This window comes from Trametes versicolor (genome assembly GCF_000271585.1).
Source record: "Trametes versicolor FP-101664 SS1 unplaced genomic scaffold TRAVEscaffold_10, whole genome shotgun sequence".
Taxonomy (NCBI): domain Eukaryota; kingdom Fungi; phylum Basidiomycota; class Agaricomycetes; order Polyporales; family Polyporaceae; genus Trametes; species Trametes versicolor.
This window is the reverse complement of record NW_007360330.1, coordinates 1,365,032-1,378,834: the sequence shown is the minus strand read 5'-3', so window position 1 is coordinate 1,378,834 and position 13,803 is coordinate 1,365,032. Positions and strand designations below refer to the sequence as shown.

Here is a 13,803-nt window from a genome sequence, read left to right as displayed (position 1 = left end):
GAAATCCACAGCGAGAGGCCTGCCCAGACACGCGTCCCGCAACCGACGGCACACGCCTCCCACTCCCCCTCACCCTAGACTCGTGTCACAGCCCCAAATCCCGCAAGAACACCTCCGTCGCGCGCACCGACGCCCCAGCCTCCTCCCCTCTCCCATCCCCACCCTCATGGGCCCACACGCCCTCAAACCGCGCCTGCATCTTGCGCACATTCGCGCGCTTCCGCGCCCCGTCCTCCCCAAACGCGCTCGCGAGCACCTGCAGCGCCTCCGCGCGGACCGCCTGCGGCGTGCCGAGCGCGCGCGCGCCCGTGCGGTAGATGCGCTCGAGGCCGTGGCCCGTGCGCACCTCGAGCAGCTCGTACGCGCATTTGAGCGTGTCGGAGAGGTGGATCGCGTTGAGCGCGCCGTCGCCGACGAACGGCCAGCAGATCCTGGGGATGGCAGAGGGTGTTGATGAGCAGGAGGACGGAGGAGGGAGGGAAGGAGGGGAGGGACGTACATGGGCACGCCGGCGGAGATGGACTCCATGACGCTGTTATGCCCGCAGTGCGTCAGGAACCAGGCGGTCACCTGGAGAACGTTGGGTGAGACACAGTGCGTGAGTGAACGAAAAGAGACTAGATGACGTACAGGGTGGTTGAGGATCATCTGCTGTGGGCACCATGACGAGAGCAGGCCAAGCGGGTAGCGGTCCACCGTATGCCTTACTTCGTCCGGAATCTCTGCGTGCTCGGATGCATGGCTCAGAATCTATGTGTCCATCAGTCACTCAACCCGCTCGCCCGGCTACAGCAAGAGCACGTACGAAGGGGATACCGAGGTCCATAACAACGTCCAAGAACGTCCACAGCTTCTCCGGGTACTTCGGCCACATCCACGACCCAAGCGAGATCTACACCCCGTCCACCTCCCGTCAGCCCCAGCCCCTCGTCTCCCATCCACAATCCCAAAGCAGGAGACTCACGTAGAGGAGCGACTGCGGCCCGTGGCTCTTCATGACGCGGCTCACGAAGTCGCGGATCTCCGTGCCGCGGTCCGCGTCCATGAGCTCGTTCTCGACCGCGCGCGCCCCGGTGGAGAGCAGCGGCCCGACGGCGTACGCGCCGCGCGCGGTCTCGCCCATCCACGCGCGCGTGCCGATGATGGAGAGCGGGTCGAAGCACTCGGGCGTGGACATGAGCACGCCGTCGCATGAGGTGAACATGCTGTAGGGGGCGGTCAGGATGCGGAGGAAGGTGAGTGGAGAGGGGAGTGGACTTACTCGTAGATGGTGAGCCATTCGACGCCGAGCGTGCCGTGGTAGGCGAGCTGCAAAGACGTGGACTCAGAAAAGAGGGAGCGCGGAATTGATATGGGTCACGCACCTCTTGCGGTTGCACCTCGTGGTTGTATAGCGGCTCGTATCCCGGTATACGGATGAGAACGCTGTCAAGGAAATGTATGGTCTGTCCGCATCGTCAGCACGACGAGCCACTTTTCCACAATCAGATGCTTACCTCCTCAAATGCCTCTTCAGGTGACGTCCTCCTCCGCTCCGCCTCCGCACGTACCTTCGCGCGTACGTCTCCGACGCCTCCCCGGTTCGCGGGGCCGTGGAAGAAGAACAGGGTAGACGGGACGCGCGCGTACCATATGAGCAGCTTCACGTCTGCCCCGGTCTCCTTTCGCAACCGTTGCAGGGATTCTAGCGTGGAGTTCTTCTGGCGAGATGAAGTCAGCGCGTCGCATACCGGATGGAGTAATGCACTTACGGGGGTGACGATCGCTTGGGGAAGAGGGAGCGGCCCTAGTTGCTCGCCAGTCGTTACACACTGGACCGGCTCTCCCGAGAGTAACTGGCGATATACGCGCGCGAATGCGGCTTCGAAGACGGGGTCGACGAAGTGTTTATGTGTATCTGACGGCAACGCGACGATCCTGCGAGAGAACACTTCATAAGATAAGCAGTGCAAGGATGTATGAGAACACGGGCGTACCTGACATGCCCCACGGCGCCTACGCCCGCAAGCTCGCTGGAGACCTCGCGCTTCGCGCGCTCGAGGAAGGCCTCGTTCGTGAACACGGTGACATGTATTGGGCGCAGCGTAACCAATCGAGTCGCGAAGATGCACAACTGTTTGCCGTCCGCTATACATATGGAGCGTACGCGTGAGTCGTGTGCTTCCCGTCGGAAGAAGGCTTATTCAAAGCTTACCCCACGGGCCGTTCGCCAACAGCACGATGTGCCCCTCTCTGTCGGCCGGGACGGTCGCCATCCTGTGCGCGCCGTGGATTCTATGCGGGTGAGGTCCTTGCGCACGGTGCGGGAGCAGAGACGAGAAGAGTTGGGGGGCTGGAACGCGCTGGGGCGGGGGAGATGGAGGAGTGTCTGACTTTGAGGTCTTGTTTGGCGACCGATCTAACCGTGCTGCACGGTTCCTGTCCCTCGGACCCGCTAACCGCTAAACGTTAACTCTCCTCGATCTCGCCGGCGCAATCGGGCATAGCCCTGCGCCGCGGAACCGTCCCCGTTCGACCACGCGCTACCCAACCAGTACCGCCACCACGATAGCACATGTTGTTCCTGGTCTGCACTCTCCGGTGTGCGTCGATCTTGGAGTTGCTGGGCTGCGTCGAGTGGACGGGACGCGGTGGGCGAGGCCGCAGGACGAGCGCTGGATACCGCTAAGCTTCTGAGACACCGGCAGCAGCTGGCAGAATCATATTTGCGCTTGTCCGCCACGCGCCCTCCTCGCGGCCGGCTTGGGCGCTCTCGAGATCCGAGGCGCATCCTCCGTCACTTTACTCTGTCAAATTGGCCGCCTGGAAGACCCTGTCGCTGGTACGAACAATCCTTCATGCTTGGAAACGCTTGAAGTAGCATCATGCCAATAGGTCAATCTAAGCAGCTTGGGCGAAGTACTTCAAAATGGGAATTAGCGGACCGCCGCCGCTATGCGTGCCAATTCACGTCAACGTCGCGTATGCACCGACACCCCCCACGGCGGGGATGAGCGCGTTTTCTTCCTCCGAAAACCTGTAGAAAAGGCGCGACAGGCAGTTACCTTTTCGTACGTTTGTCACGTGCACGAGCCTTTTCAACGGCTTTTCGTCAAAAAGAAGGACAACATACGAAAAGGTAACTACGCCGGTGGGATTTTGGTTCCCTTTTCAGCTAAAGAAAATGAGCGAATCCCCGTCGTGCCCGCCGGGTAACTGATCGGACCAAGTAACAAGGCTCCGCCGAAAGCTCGTTAATCGTGCGTGCCTTTTGCCGTAATTGCTCGCCGCCAGGGCGTGTTCGGACCGAGCCCGTATCATCATGCACTCCGCCGACGCGACTCGACGCGTCATGGTGACTTCATGGAAAGCTCTTTCTTGCAATATGGAGGTGATCCGAAAACAAGCAAAACGTACACGTCGCGTTGGCAGTCTATTGGTACACGGTAGCAAAATCGAGGTATGGATACAGGGTGGCGGTCTTCCTCATGACGATGCATTTAGTCCTTCTTGGTCTTCTCAGTCTAACGTATGCACCGCGTCAGCCAGAGTGCGGGGAACGCGGGAAACGTGCTCACCTTCTCCGTTTGACCAGCGGCGGAATCTGCGTGCTTGCCATCGTCCTTGAAGTAGCCTGAAGGAGCCATCGTGTTCAACGTTCAAACCCCTGCCCGACAAGAAACTGTGACTATTACTTACCTGATCGCTGTTGCGAATCCGGGACCGGCTGGGGCTTTCCGCCGTCGACGGACGATACACCCATCGGCTGCTGCTCGCCGGTGGCCTCGAGGGGCGGCGACTGCGTGCCAAACGACTTTCCGGCTGATGACATGGTGCGAGTGGGTTGTGTGGGGGTGAGAGCTGTGATTTGAGAGTCTGCGGTGAGGATGTGAGAGCGATGGTGAGATGGCGGAAGGTGCACCTCGATCGAGCTGGGCTTATGTACTCGCCGGAGGAGGAGCGCGTCGCACCGATGATGTCATGAACCAGTTGCGACGCATGAGCGCCACGTGGGAGAGGTGATCGTGTTGACATCCCAATCGGGACGTGAGTTCGTCGAGGAAGTTGAGGACGCCTTATAGCCCTCTACGCAGCTCGCTCGGCCAGTCTCCCGGGCCAGTATGATACCCTGATGCGTTCTAGAATTGCACATATAGACATATAAGTCTGATAAGGGCTCTCTAAGGGGACTTCACGAGTCTTACCCGGGCTGTTCCTTCCCGATCTCCTCATTACAAGAGGCGTCGGTCAATTCCGACTGCCAGTAACGTCTACAAGACAGCATTGAGAATATGCTACTAGTTTCTTTTATCAGGCGGTTCCGTTCCGTCAAGACCCCTTCGAAGTGAACTCACATGATGTCAATCCAGCCCTCGTTCCACCCATATCGGCCAATGGTCTTTTATCTCGTCCTCGACGCCACAATCCTCCGGGACCCGTTCATCCCAAGAACGGACCCAACCGCTCTCCGGGGCATCCTCTCCGTCGCCATCTCCGTCGCCATCTTCTCCCTCGTAATATTCTTCCCCCGCATTCTCGAAACAGTCGAACAAGATGAAGTGCTCCACGAGGCCGGTCAGCGCCCGCGCCTCCGCTCGCGCCGCCTCGTTCGCCTTCCCGAGGTCCAACCAGAGCCAGAGGCGTGTGAGGGGCCGTCCAAGGTTCTTGCGGCGCAGGACCAGGTCTCGTACCTGGCCGATCAGATACACGGCGTTGATGGTGAGCACCAAGGTGTCGAGCTCGGGACAGACGAGCTCGCCTCCGGCCAGCACCTCCCGGAGGGCCTCGAGCACGTAGTTCAGCTGGTAAGGCGTGTCTGTTTCGTGGTGTATAGAAAGATACGTGAGACGGGGGAGGCTCCCAAAGATCGAATTTGGCCAGCGGAGGAAGTCCGCGGAGCCGGCGTCCGCCCAGAGCTCACGCACGTCGGCGAATAGCGGCGAGGCGGCAATGGCACGGCACATGTTCTTTTTGACGGCGTCCTCGTCCTCGTTGCAGCGGCGGTACTGCACATCGAAGCGCACGCCGCGGGACGCCGACGGCTGCAGGAGCACGAGCGATATTCGCCCTGATTTTCTCGGAGAGCAGTCGTCCTGAAGCGCGTCGACGATGCGCATGGACGAGGGTTGGACGAGAGTGGACATGCGGTCGGCCAGGGATTTGAGGTCGGTGGAAGAGATGTGGGAGAGATAGATGAGGCACTGGGAAGGGAGCGTGATGGACGACAGGAGGGCAAGTTGTATGGCACCGCGGCCGGCCACGAACCGGGCGGTCTGATCCCAGGTAGGCGATCTGCGAGGTTGCAGCTTGTCGACTATCGATAGCTTGCGGAGATGCCGGAGGTGAATAGAGCTTGGTGCGGTCGGCTCCATTTGAGGGGCTTGCAGCCCAGACCCGGTCATATTCCTGAGGTGGAGCGCCTGAAGATCGGCGCAACCGGATAGAAATGTCTGGAGATCCTGAAAGCTGAAGGAGGCTCGCTTCGGACAGTCTATGACGAGATGGGTGAGGGCTGGGAATTTGTTGCTTGGAAGGTATGGGAAGGACTCCAGCCACATTTGGCGCAGCTGCGGGGCACGTCCGTCGTGGAAGAACGTTTGAAAAGGCGGTCCGGTGTACTGTCTGTTGTGCAGAAGGAGCCGACAACGGCGCAAATCCTCGGCTCGGAAGGAAGGGACCAGGCCAAAAAGGAGCTCGCCGCCGCCGTCGCCGAAAACGCTGTCGATGATGTGCAGGTCCTGGACGCGCTCGCCATGACGCGCCAGGAGTTCCCGAGTAATATCATGCAGTCGGCTGTGGATACGAACGGACAAGGATCCGCGAGGACAGCGATGTACATAGTGCGTGAAGTCGGGAACGCCCTTGTAACCTTTTTCTTCGATAGTTGACCATAGGAGAGGTGTATCGAGGAGGATACGGCGCCAGCGCTGACAGACAGATGTGAGAGGGATGAGTTTGCGAGGTTGGCCTCCTCGAAACCCTGGCCCCCACGGCGCATCGCAGGGGTTCCTGTCCCAGGTATTGGACATTGAAGAAACAAGTAAGAAAATGCGGGAAAGGATCTCTGCAGGCATGCGATGAATCATACGATGCTGATTGGTGAGCCTGCCCAAGAGAGCTCGCGCCTTCCGGAGTAGTGTGTCCAGCGCTTCGACCTGTTACTCATGAACCCCTCATGATTGCAAAAGAAGTTTCAAATAGTCTTACCGAGTGTAATTTTGAGAGACTGTATGTTGCAAGTGAGGGAACCCGGTCAGTTCTTATACAGCCTTGTCAGAGAGCGTCCTACTTCGAGCGGGCGATGTCCTCTTCGGTTACTATGCCGGACAGTGTTGATACGAGGCCATGAGCCAGATCAAATGCAGTCGCCATGACTGCTTTGAAACCACGGCCGGAAGGCTAGCGATAATGGGACCCAGAAGTCGACAGTGTTTGCAAGGAGTCAATCGTCAATAAGGCAACGAGATGGGGAACGTACTTTTTGCGTTCTGGGAACCCGACTCGGAGGTCGAGACCCACGTGGAGGACGCGATCACGATCAAATCTCAGATCTACGTACCGATGAGAGTCCAGAAACTCCAAAAGGTGCTCTCTCTCGCTCTTGCTCTTGTTTTCAACACACGTACACGCATTGAGCAGCTATGCCGCGCATAATCATCACCGGTACGTATAGCGTCAACGACCGTCTGAGATATGTCCCTGAAGCGTCGCGGCCATACCAGGTGCCTCGGGCGTGTTAGGCAGCGCGGTGTACGCCGCATTCACATCGGCAGGCCACACCGTCTTGGGATTGGCCCACTCGCGCCCCACAGGCCAGCTGGAGCAGCTTGACTTGACGGATTACGATAAAACTGAACAAGTGTTCTCCAAGTTTGCGCCTGATTGTAGGTAAACTTCCTGAGCCCGCGATATACGCAGAGCTATAGTGAATCCGCGCCTGAACGACATGTCACTGCAGGGGTCATACACTGCGCGGCAGAGAGACGACCGGATGTAGCGGAGAAGGTAGCATAATTTTGATATGGGAATCCAGCGCTATGACTGACGCTTTGCACGTAGGACCCAGAAGCCGCACGGAAAGTACGGCAGCGTTCAGTGCCACACTTTGTGATAAGTAGAAGCTCATCCTTCATCGTGTATAGCTCAACGTCTCGGTTCCCGAAAGCCTCGCGCAGCTCTCCAAGAAGCTTAAACATAAGCTCGTGTACATCTCCACTGGTCAGTCATGCTACCACAGCTCTCACTCAACGCTCACCATGTGGCGACCAAAGACTACGTATTTGACGGAACCTCTCCGCCGTACACACCATCTTCACCCACAAACCCGCTCAACCTGTATGGCCAGACGAAGCGAGACGGTGAGATCGCTGTCCTCGGCGTCTCCGATAGCCAGTCTATCGTCCTTCGCGTACCCGTTCTGTATGTTCCATCTCGTCCTCTAAGTGTGGTGCACAACCTGACGTAGACGTCCAGGTACGGGCCCGCGCCCAACAACTCGGACAGCGCGATTAACATCCTGCTCGACGTCGTCAGTGACCAGAGCGGCAAGCAGTACAAGATGGACCATTACGCGACGCGCTACCCCACGAACGTCGTGGACATCGCAGACTTCCTAGTCCGCCTGAGCGGTACGTACTCCGCCGGCAGTACCGCGCCCTATATAGCTCATAAATTCGCGTTTGCCGTTGCTTAGGCCTGCCCGCGTCTCGCGTGATCCCCCCTATCTTGCACTACTCCGGCGGCGAGCCCTTCACCAAGTACGAGATCTGCCTCATCTTCGCGCGCATTCTCGGTGTGTCGCACGCACACATCGTCGCCGATGCCGAACCGCCCAAGGTTCGTCTCTACTTTGTGAACCACGAGCGGAGCGTCGATGACTGACATTATACATCACAGGATGGCACTCCGCGCCCACGCGACTGTCAGTTGTACACCCGTGAGACGGAGGACCTGATGGAGGGCTATGGTGGGTTGGGGTGGACACCTTTCGATGAGTGGTGGACGGAGCACCTCACAAAGACGCAGTAAACTCGCGAGCCTGAAGGAAGTTATGCAAAAGATGTACGAATATATGTGATGTTTTATAGACTTGTAACGTATCTGGATGGAGGTGATTTACACGTTTTGACATGGAAGAGTGTCTGCTGCATCTGCATATCATTGCAAGCGCCCTCCGCGGCGCGTCGATGACGCGCGCTTCCAATGTTGCATAGACCGCGCGGGGCGCGCGGGGTACCTTGCACTTTGACCTTGATCACGTCCTCGACCTCGCCCAGGCTCGTTCTATCTCCTTCACCATGACGGAACATCCAACGCTCTCATGGGAGGCCATGCAGGATGGCTCGGTCTTCTACCGGCGGCACCAGCTCTACTCCATCCCCGGCAAGCTTCCCGGAGACCTGCAGGACTTCATCATAGCAGGGTGTCGATACGGCGGCCCCATAGGTCCGTGACTTAGTCTTTGGATGAATACATGCGCTATATCATCAGTGCAATAGCCCTCATGCGTGACACGACGAAGCTGGTCGCGCTCGGCCATGCGGCTCCTGCGTTCTCGAAGGCGCAGATCCAAGTGTACTCTCCCGCAGGCGAAGGCCTCTTGCTGTTCAGTGTGGATACTCCCTCTGTGACTCCGCTGGTGCTTGGTAGCTGATGCGTGCACGTAGTGGGAACAGGCGAAGATCATCCGGTTCGGCTGGACAGGTGATGAGCGGCTAGTCGTGCTCAATGAAGAGGGTGTGTACCGCATATACGACCTACAGGGCGAATACCAGCAATATTCTCTCGGAAGCGATGCCGGGGAGACAGGGATCATTGACGCGCGGATACACGAGACGGGCCTTGTTGCGCTCACAGGCTCGCTAACGTTCCTGGAGGTCAGGGAATGGACGGGCGGAAAGCCACTCGCACTAGCGAACGCGGGTGAGTAGCATCAATATTGCACCTGCTGCATTGGCTCAAGCTTCTACAGGACTGTCTCAGCCACCGCAATCATGGACGGTCATTCCCCCAGACCAGACAATATCCCGGCACGTCGAGGTGCTGCTCTCCGTAGACGCGACGATATACAGTGTGGACAACCTCGAGAGCCTCGACCAGCGCATCTCACGCGGACCGTTCACGCACATGTCCCCATCGCCAAATGGCAAGTCGTTGGCGCTGCTAACGTTCTCGGGCCTCCTCTGGGTCGTCTCGACCGACTTCCAGCGCAGCCTCGCAGAATTCAACACAAGCGGCGTCGTGGGTGCAGAAGGCGACGTGCTCCAAGTAGAATGGTGCGGGAACGACGCAGTGCTCGTTACCTGGAGCCATCTGGCGGTCTTGGTCGGACCATTTGGAGATACCCTGCAGTACGTTCCTCAGGGTTGAAGCAGTGTATTAAACCAACAGTCTAATTTGTGCACTCCATATATAGGTACTTCTATCCTGGCTCAACATTCACTGTCTCCGAGCCTGACGGCGTCCGCATCATCGGACCTGACACTTGCGATTTCGTGCAAAAAGTGCCCCGTACGTCTCGCTCACTGTATGCCTGTATATGCGTGCTGAACAGCTCTAGCGTCTTCCGTGTCCGTCTTTCGTCCGGGCTCGACGTCTCCCTCTGCCATTCTGTTCGACGCATGGGAGAACTTCTCACGGCGGTCACCCAAGGCGGACGAGAGTATCCGCAGTATCCGTCCAGAGCTTGCGGCTGCGGTCGACGAATGTATCGATGCCGCCGCGAGGGAGTGGGAGCCTTATTGGCAGAGGCGGCTGCTCAACGTAAGCCGTTTGCCCGTACCGGCTGGCATTCGCTGAAGGATGCTCAACGGACGTAGGCTGCGAAATTCGGGAGGTCGTTCCTGGACCTGTACGACCCGTCAGACTTCGTGCACGTCGGACAAGCCCTCAAGGTCCTCAACGCTGTACGATTCTACGAGATCGGCATCCCGCTGTCATACGCCCAGTATGTCCGCTCTACACAATGCGTCTGATCTCGCTTTAACTTACCTCGGTCAGGTACACTCAAATGTCCCCCTCCCACCTTATCTCACGCCTGCTCTCCCGAAATTTGCACCTCCTCGCACTCCGTATCTCCTCATACCTCTCGCTCGCACCCGATGCGGTGCTGAAGCACTGGGCGAGCGCGAAGATTCTGCGCTCGAAGCCTACCGTGTCAGGATCAGGGAAGAACGCGGAGCTGGATGGCGAGGACGCGCTGTGCAGAACCATTGTCGAGAAGTTCGAGAAGCTCGGCGGGGGCGGGGTGAGCTACGCGGACATTGCGAAGCGCGCGTGGGAGGTGGGCAGGACTGCGCTCGCGACGAGGGTGCGTACACGAGTGCGAACAACGTAGTATAAACGATACTAATCACACAGTCGCCATGTATAGTTGTTGGACCACGAGACGAAGGCGTCCGATCAGGTGCCGCTACTGCTCAGCATGCAAGAGGACAAACTAGCGCTTGCGAAGGCCGTGGAGAGCGGCGACACGGACCTAGGTTTGCACTCTCTCATTCTGCCACCTTTGCTATGAAAATGCTGAAATCATGACGTGTGTGCAGTCTACCACGTACTGCTTCACCTACAGAAGCGTCTATCTCTAGGCTCGTTCTTCCGCCTCATCGAGGAGGGTGGGCCACGTCTTGCGCTCGCAAGCCGGCTGCTGCAGGTGTACGCACGAGAGCAGAATCGGGACATGCTCCGTGATTTCTACTACTCGGACGACCGGCGCGTGGAGAGCGCAGTGCTCTGCCTCGAAGACGCCGCAAGTAGCTCGGTACGTCGCTTTGCTCTAGTGCGTGTATGCCTATCCACTGACGGATTGTCACTTTAGGACCCCGCGGCAAAGACAACATCCGTGAAAGCGGCGCAGAAGTTCTTTTCCGAGGATAAGGACCGGTCATTTGAGGCCAAGGTAAATGCAGTCCGTGCAGTAATGTTGAACAAATTTGCTGAGTGTCGATCCTTCAGGTGACGGACGAGTACTCGCGCCTGCTGGCTCAACAGCAACAGTTGGAGAAGGAGGCAGACGGCAAGATCGCGTTCTTCGGGCTCAGCGTGAACGAGACGATCCGCACCTGCCTCATCAACGGCATGGCGAAACGCGCAGACAAGGTCAAGTCAGACTTCAAGGTTCCCGATAAACGGTCAGTCCCAATGTCGCCGACGCTGGTCTGAGGAATGCGGACTGACGGGCGTGCATTGCAGCTTCTGGTACGTGAAGCTCCACGCGTTGACCGAGATCCGCGACTTCGAGGGCCTCGAGCTCTTTGCGCGCTCGAAGCGCAGTCCGATCGGCTACGAGACGTTCGTCAAGCATCTCGTGGAGAAGGGCCATCCGAAAGAGGCGGGGACGTTCGTGGCGCGCTGTGACGGGCCTAAACGCGCGGACCTGTACGTTTTGTGCGGCGACTGGCGCGCGGCAGGGAAGGAATGCAAGGACCGCGGAGACAAGGCGAAACTCGAGTACGTCCCTTGCGTCCCCTCTCACACGGCCGGCTCACTGACTCGCACCGCAGGCAATTGAGGAAGTCGTGTCCAAACTCCTTGATAGCGAGGGAGTTGGAGCAGGTCGCGTCATCTATGAAGTAGCCCATCTAGTGAATGACCTAGTGCCAATTATTGCCGGATACTCTATATACCATGATATTACCCCAGTACGTGTGCGCCACTGCGTCGGACCTCAGGCGTCGACCTCAGCAGCAGTATTGTCTGACGGAGTGCTCCTACGACCGCGCTTCCACGTCTTGCCGGTCGTGCTCTTATGATCGTCCTCCTCTTCGTCGCCGTCGGACTCGTGCGAGGGGTCGTCGTACGAGTAGGGGAGTGGGACCTCGCGGGTCACCCGGTACTGATCGATGTTACCGAGGTGCTCGTTCTCCAAGCGCACTGTGAGGACAAGATGTCAGTATCAGTCATATGGGGGAGGCTGTAGAGGATGCGTACGGAAGTTCCACTGCCAGCGGCGGAGGGCCTCGAGCATGGCGGCGATGAAAGTCCTGATGATGAAGTCGGGCCCATTTTCGGGGATGTAAAACACCCAGATGAAACGGATTAGGGTATTAGTGACCTAGCATCAACAAAGGTGAGCGCGTTACCCCAATTTTAAGTTTGCTATCGACTTACAATAGCGAAGTAATAGAACTGCGGAGTACCAATCAGTATCGGAGACTGCGATGAGACACGCAAAATGCTCACCGGGATGTGGTTTGTGTACAATAGGTTCGGGCGAAGGAATGGATACGGGGCGTGCGGACGCATGAGGGACCAATCCATCAAGAGGTCCTATGGCATCCATGAGAATGGGCAACCGAGTAAGAAGATGGCGACCTACCCATGCACCCGCATATAGTGAGTAGTTGGTCGCGAAAACACACCAGACGACGAAAAGGGGCCCACGCTGGCCACCTGGGAACATATTAGCTATATGATGTTAATGAAAGTTCATTCGCATACCTTGTTGTCTCCAAAGGAAGTAGAACAGATAGTAGAGGATTCCGGAGCCGTATTTCCCGCCCTATACCCGTATTAGCATCGCGCATTGAATTGCAAATGATTCGAATTACGTTGATCAAATGGGTGATGAGGCGCGAGTCAACCCAACGCTTTACACTTTGCACCAGACGGACAACGAGAGGGAGGGAAGCGAGCAAGAACGTGACGCCCCACCGCGGGCCAGGGTTCGCGGTGCAGCGTCGCCATGTGTCATCGATGCCGGTCGCATATATGCACCCAACGAAGTAGAGGTTTGACAGTGTGAAGACGAGACTGCAGAATTGATCTCTGCGGGCGCACGGAGTGTAAGCAATAGTACGCGCCAGCACAGCAGTTACTTGACTTACCCCATCCAGAAGTCTGCGAACTAGATTCGCATACGAGTGAATATGCATCCCTATTACATCTTCATGACCGATTACTTACCTCAACCCGGTGCATCCCCGAAGTGAGAAGTTTGCCGACGTTCTTGATGAGCCACCATCGGGACGGCTTGAACATCGTCGGCATCGGATTGAACATGACCAGCGCTGCGAATGCGAGCCACAGCAAGGGCCAGGTGGTGGGCGCGACGTTGTCGGCACCCACACGGGCGAAAGATAACCAGAAAGCGTAACAAAGCAAGGAAAGCAGGAAAGCGGGCATCTGTGCGGAATGCAACACGATCGTCAGCATCTCATAGGCGAAGGGACAGCGGGCCACGCACCTCAAAATATACACGGTGATCCATCCGAGTCCGTATATCCAATTCTGTGAGGACGAGGTTCAGTATAAGCTGTACTGTAGCGCCACAGTCTACGCACCGAAAATGAAAACGTAGTTGATCCGCGAATTAGACCATACCAGCAAGTTCGTCCCGACCAGCAGGGTAAACAAGGTGGGGACGAAGAACACAGCGTAGATATACATGAGGGCGTCCCAGCCTTGTATCGCGTCTCGCGTGTCTGTGCGGAAGCCTACGGAGCAGAAGAACATCTCTCGTCAGTCTTGGAATGCCCGTCCGTGGAGGTATATCGGCTTACTTCGATACAGTCCGTCCGCAAGTGCGGGCACGGCCAGCCCGAGGAACATGCCGGTCCTGAAAGTGCTGAAATGGTGGCTAGTGTGCTTTGCACCGCCCCGAAGGCGGGCCAGGGCCTTCTTCTTGTCACCCCGCGCTATACACCCCAAATGAATGAGCCCATACAACCTCGAGCGGCACGTCACCTACCGAAACGAGCAGCGAAGAGCGCCTCCATATCGCGGATCAGGGAGTCCACCGTCGCCCCTGACGAGAAGGCGCTGGGCTCGATCTTCTCCTTAGTATACGCCTGTTGGGCAGGGATCTGTGTGCGTAGTTAGGCATCG

At 57.6% G+C, this 13,803-nt stretch overlaps 7 protein-coding genes across 7 annotated transcripts; 2 read left to right on the top strand and 5 right to left on the bottom strand.

Moving 5' to 3' along the window:
• Nucleotides 1–85: 85 nt before the first annotated feature.
• Nucleotides 86–2,255, bottom strand: TRAVEDRAFT_22840 (UDP-Glycosyltransferase/glycogen phosphorylase; the record flags this gene model as incomplete). Its single annotated transcript, XM_008043543.1, has 11 exons — nucleotides 86–431; nucleotides 500–570; nucleotides 631–750; nucleotides 806–892; nucleotides 965–1,205; nucleotides 1,262–1,308; nucleotides 1,365–1,445; nucleotides 1,551–1,700; nucleotides 1,752–1,917; nucleotides 1,977–2,127; nucleotides 2,195–2,255. 11 exons carry the CDS (start codon nucleotides 2,253–2,255, stop codon nucleotides 86–88), a joined length of 1,521 nt encoding a protein of 506 aa, XP_008041734.1.
• Nucleotides 2,256–3,479: 1,224 nt separating this feature from the next.
• On the bottom strand, nucleotides 3,480–3,811 carry TRAVEDRAFT_51171 (uncharacterized protein; the record flags this gene model as incomplete). Its single annotated transcript, XM_008043819.1, has 3 exons — nucleotides 3,480–3,503; nucleotides 3,558–3,613; nucleotides 3,679–3,811. 3 exons carry the CDS (start codon nucleotides 3,809–3,811, stop codon nucleotides 3,480–3,482), a joined length of 213 nt encoding a protein of 70 aa, XP_008042010.1.
• Nucleotides 3,812–4,340: 529 nt separating this feature from the next.
• Nucleotides 4,341–6,008, bottom strand: TRAVEDRAFT_51170 (uncharacterized protein; the record flags this gene model as incomplete). The annotated part of the gene is made up of 1 exon (XM_008043818.1): nucleotides 4,341–6,008. One exon carries the CDS (start codon nucleotides 6,006–6,008, stop codon nucleotides 4,341–4,343), a length of 1,668 nt encoding a protein of 555 aa, XP_008042009.1.
• Nucleotides 6,009–6,620: 612 nt separating this feature from the next.
• TRAVEDRAFT_74027 (NAD-P-binding protein) lies at nucleotides 6,621–8,107 on the top strand (the record flags this gene model as incomplete). The annotated part of the gene is made up of 9 exons (XM_008044119.1): nucleotides 6,621–6,642; nucleotides 6,702–6,863; nucleotides 6,938–6,984; nucleotides 7,039–7,059; nucleotides 7,122–7,197; nucleotides 7,251–7,398; nucleotides 7,453–7,607; nucleotides 7,673–7,815; nucleotides 7,876–8,107. The coding sequence occupies 9 exons, from the start codon at nucleotides 6,621–6,623 to the stop codon at nucleotides 8,005–8,007; spliced, it is 906 nt and encodes a 301-aa protein (XP_008042310.1). The 3' UTR covers nucleotides 8,008–8,107.
• Nucleotides 8,108–8,232: 125 nt separating this feature from the next.
• On the top strand, nucleotides 8,233–11,616 carry TRAVEDRAFT_153353 (vacuolar protein sorting-associated protein 16). The gene is made up of 14 exons (XM_008044118.1): nucleotides 8,233–8,424; nucleotides 8,478–8,590; nucleotides 8,646–8,901; nucleotides 8,951–9,329; nucleotides 9,395–9,489; nucleotides 9,539–9,741; nucleotides 9,798–9,925; nucleotides 9,979–10,288; nucleotides 10,352–10,460; nucleotides 10,524–10,738; nucleotides 10,796–10,876; nucleotides 10,933–11,108; nucleotides 11,170–11,427; nucleotides 11,481–11,616. Exons 1-14 carry the CDS (start codon nucleotides 8,277–8,279, stop codon nucleotides 11,551–11,553), a joined length of 2,544 nt encoding a protein of 847 aa, XP_008042309.1. The 5' UTR covers nucleotides 8,233–8,276; the 3' UTR covers nucleotides 11,554–11,616.
• A 28-nt stretch (nucleotides 11,617–11,644) lies between these two features.
• On the bottom strand, nucleotides 11,645–12,957 carry TRAVEDRAFT_131253 (EXS-domain-containing protein; the record flags this gene model as incomplete). The annotated part of the gene is made up of 9 exons (XM_008044117.1): nucleotides 11,645–11,850; nucleotides 11,908–12,031; nucleotides 12,088–12,105; nucleotides 12,160–12,246; nucleotides 12,296–12,369; nucleotides 12,418–12,478; nucleotides 12,528–12,744; nucleotides 12,804–12,823; nucleotides 12,883–12,957. 9 exons carry the CDS (start codon nucleotides 12,955–12,957, stop codon nucleotides 11,645–11,647), a joined length of 882 nt encoding a protein of 293 aa, XP_008042308.1.
• Nucleotides 12,958–13,503: 546 nt separating this feature from the next.
• On the bottom strand, nucleotides 13,504–13,751 carry TRAVEDRAFT_78075 (uncharacterized protein; the record flags this gene model as incomplete). The annotated part of the gene is made up of 2 exons (XM_008044116.1): nucleotides 13,504–13,613; nucleotides 13,667–13,751. Coding segments are annotated over 2 exons (195 nt in total), but the record flags the coding sequence as incomplete, so codon positions are not given.
• Between the last annotated feature and the right edge of the window lie 52 nt (nucleotides 13,752–13,803).

What these genes read in the sequence shown, in the direction of transcription:
- TRAVEDRAFT_153353 (XM_008044118.1), top strand. Translation starts at nt 8,277, where the DNA reads ATGACGGAACATCCAACGCTCTCATGGGAGGCCATGCAGGATGGCTCG. An exon ending in CCATTTGGAGATACCCTGCA is followed by an intron (nt 9,330 to 9,394) that starts GTACGTTCCTCA and finishes CTCCATATATAG; the next exon opens with GTACTTCTATCCTGGCTCAA. An exon ending in GGACTGCGCTCGCGACGAGG is followed by an intron (nt 10,289 to 10,351) that starts GTGCGTACACGA and finishes CGCCATGTATAG; the next exon opens with TTGTTGGACCACGAGACGAA.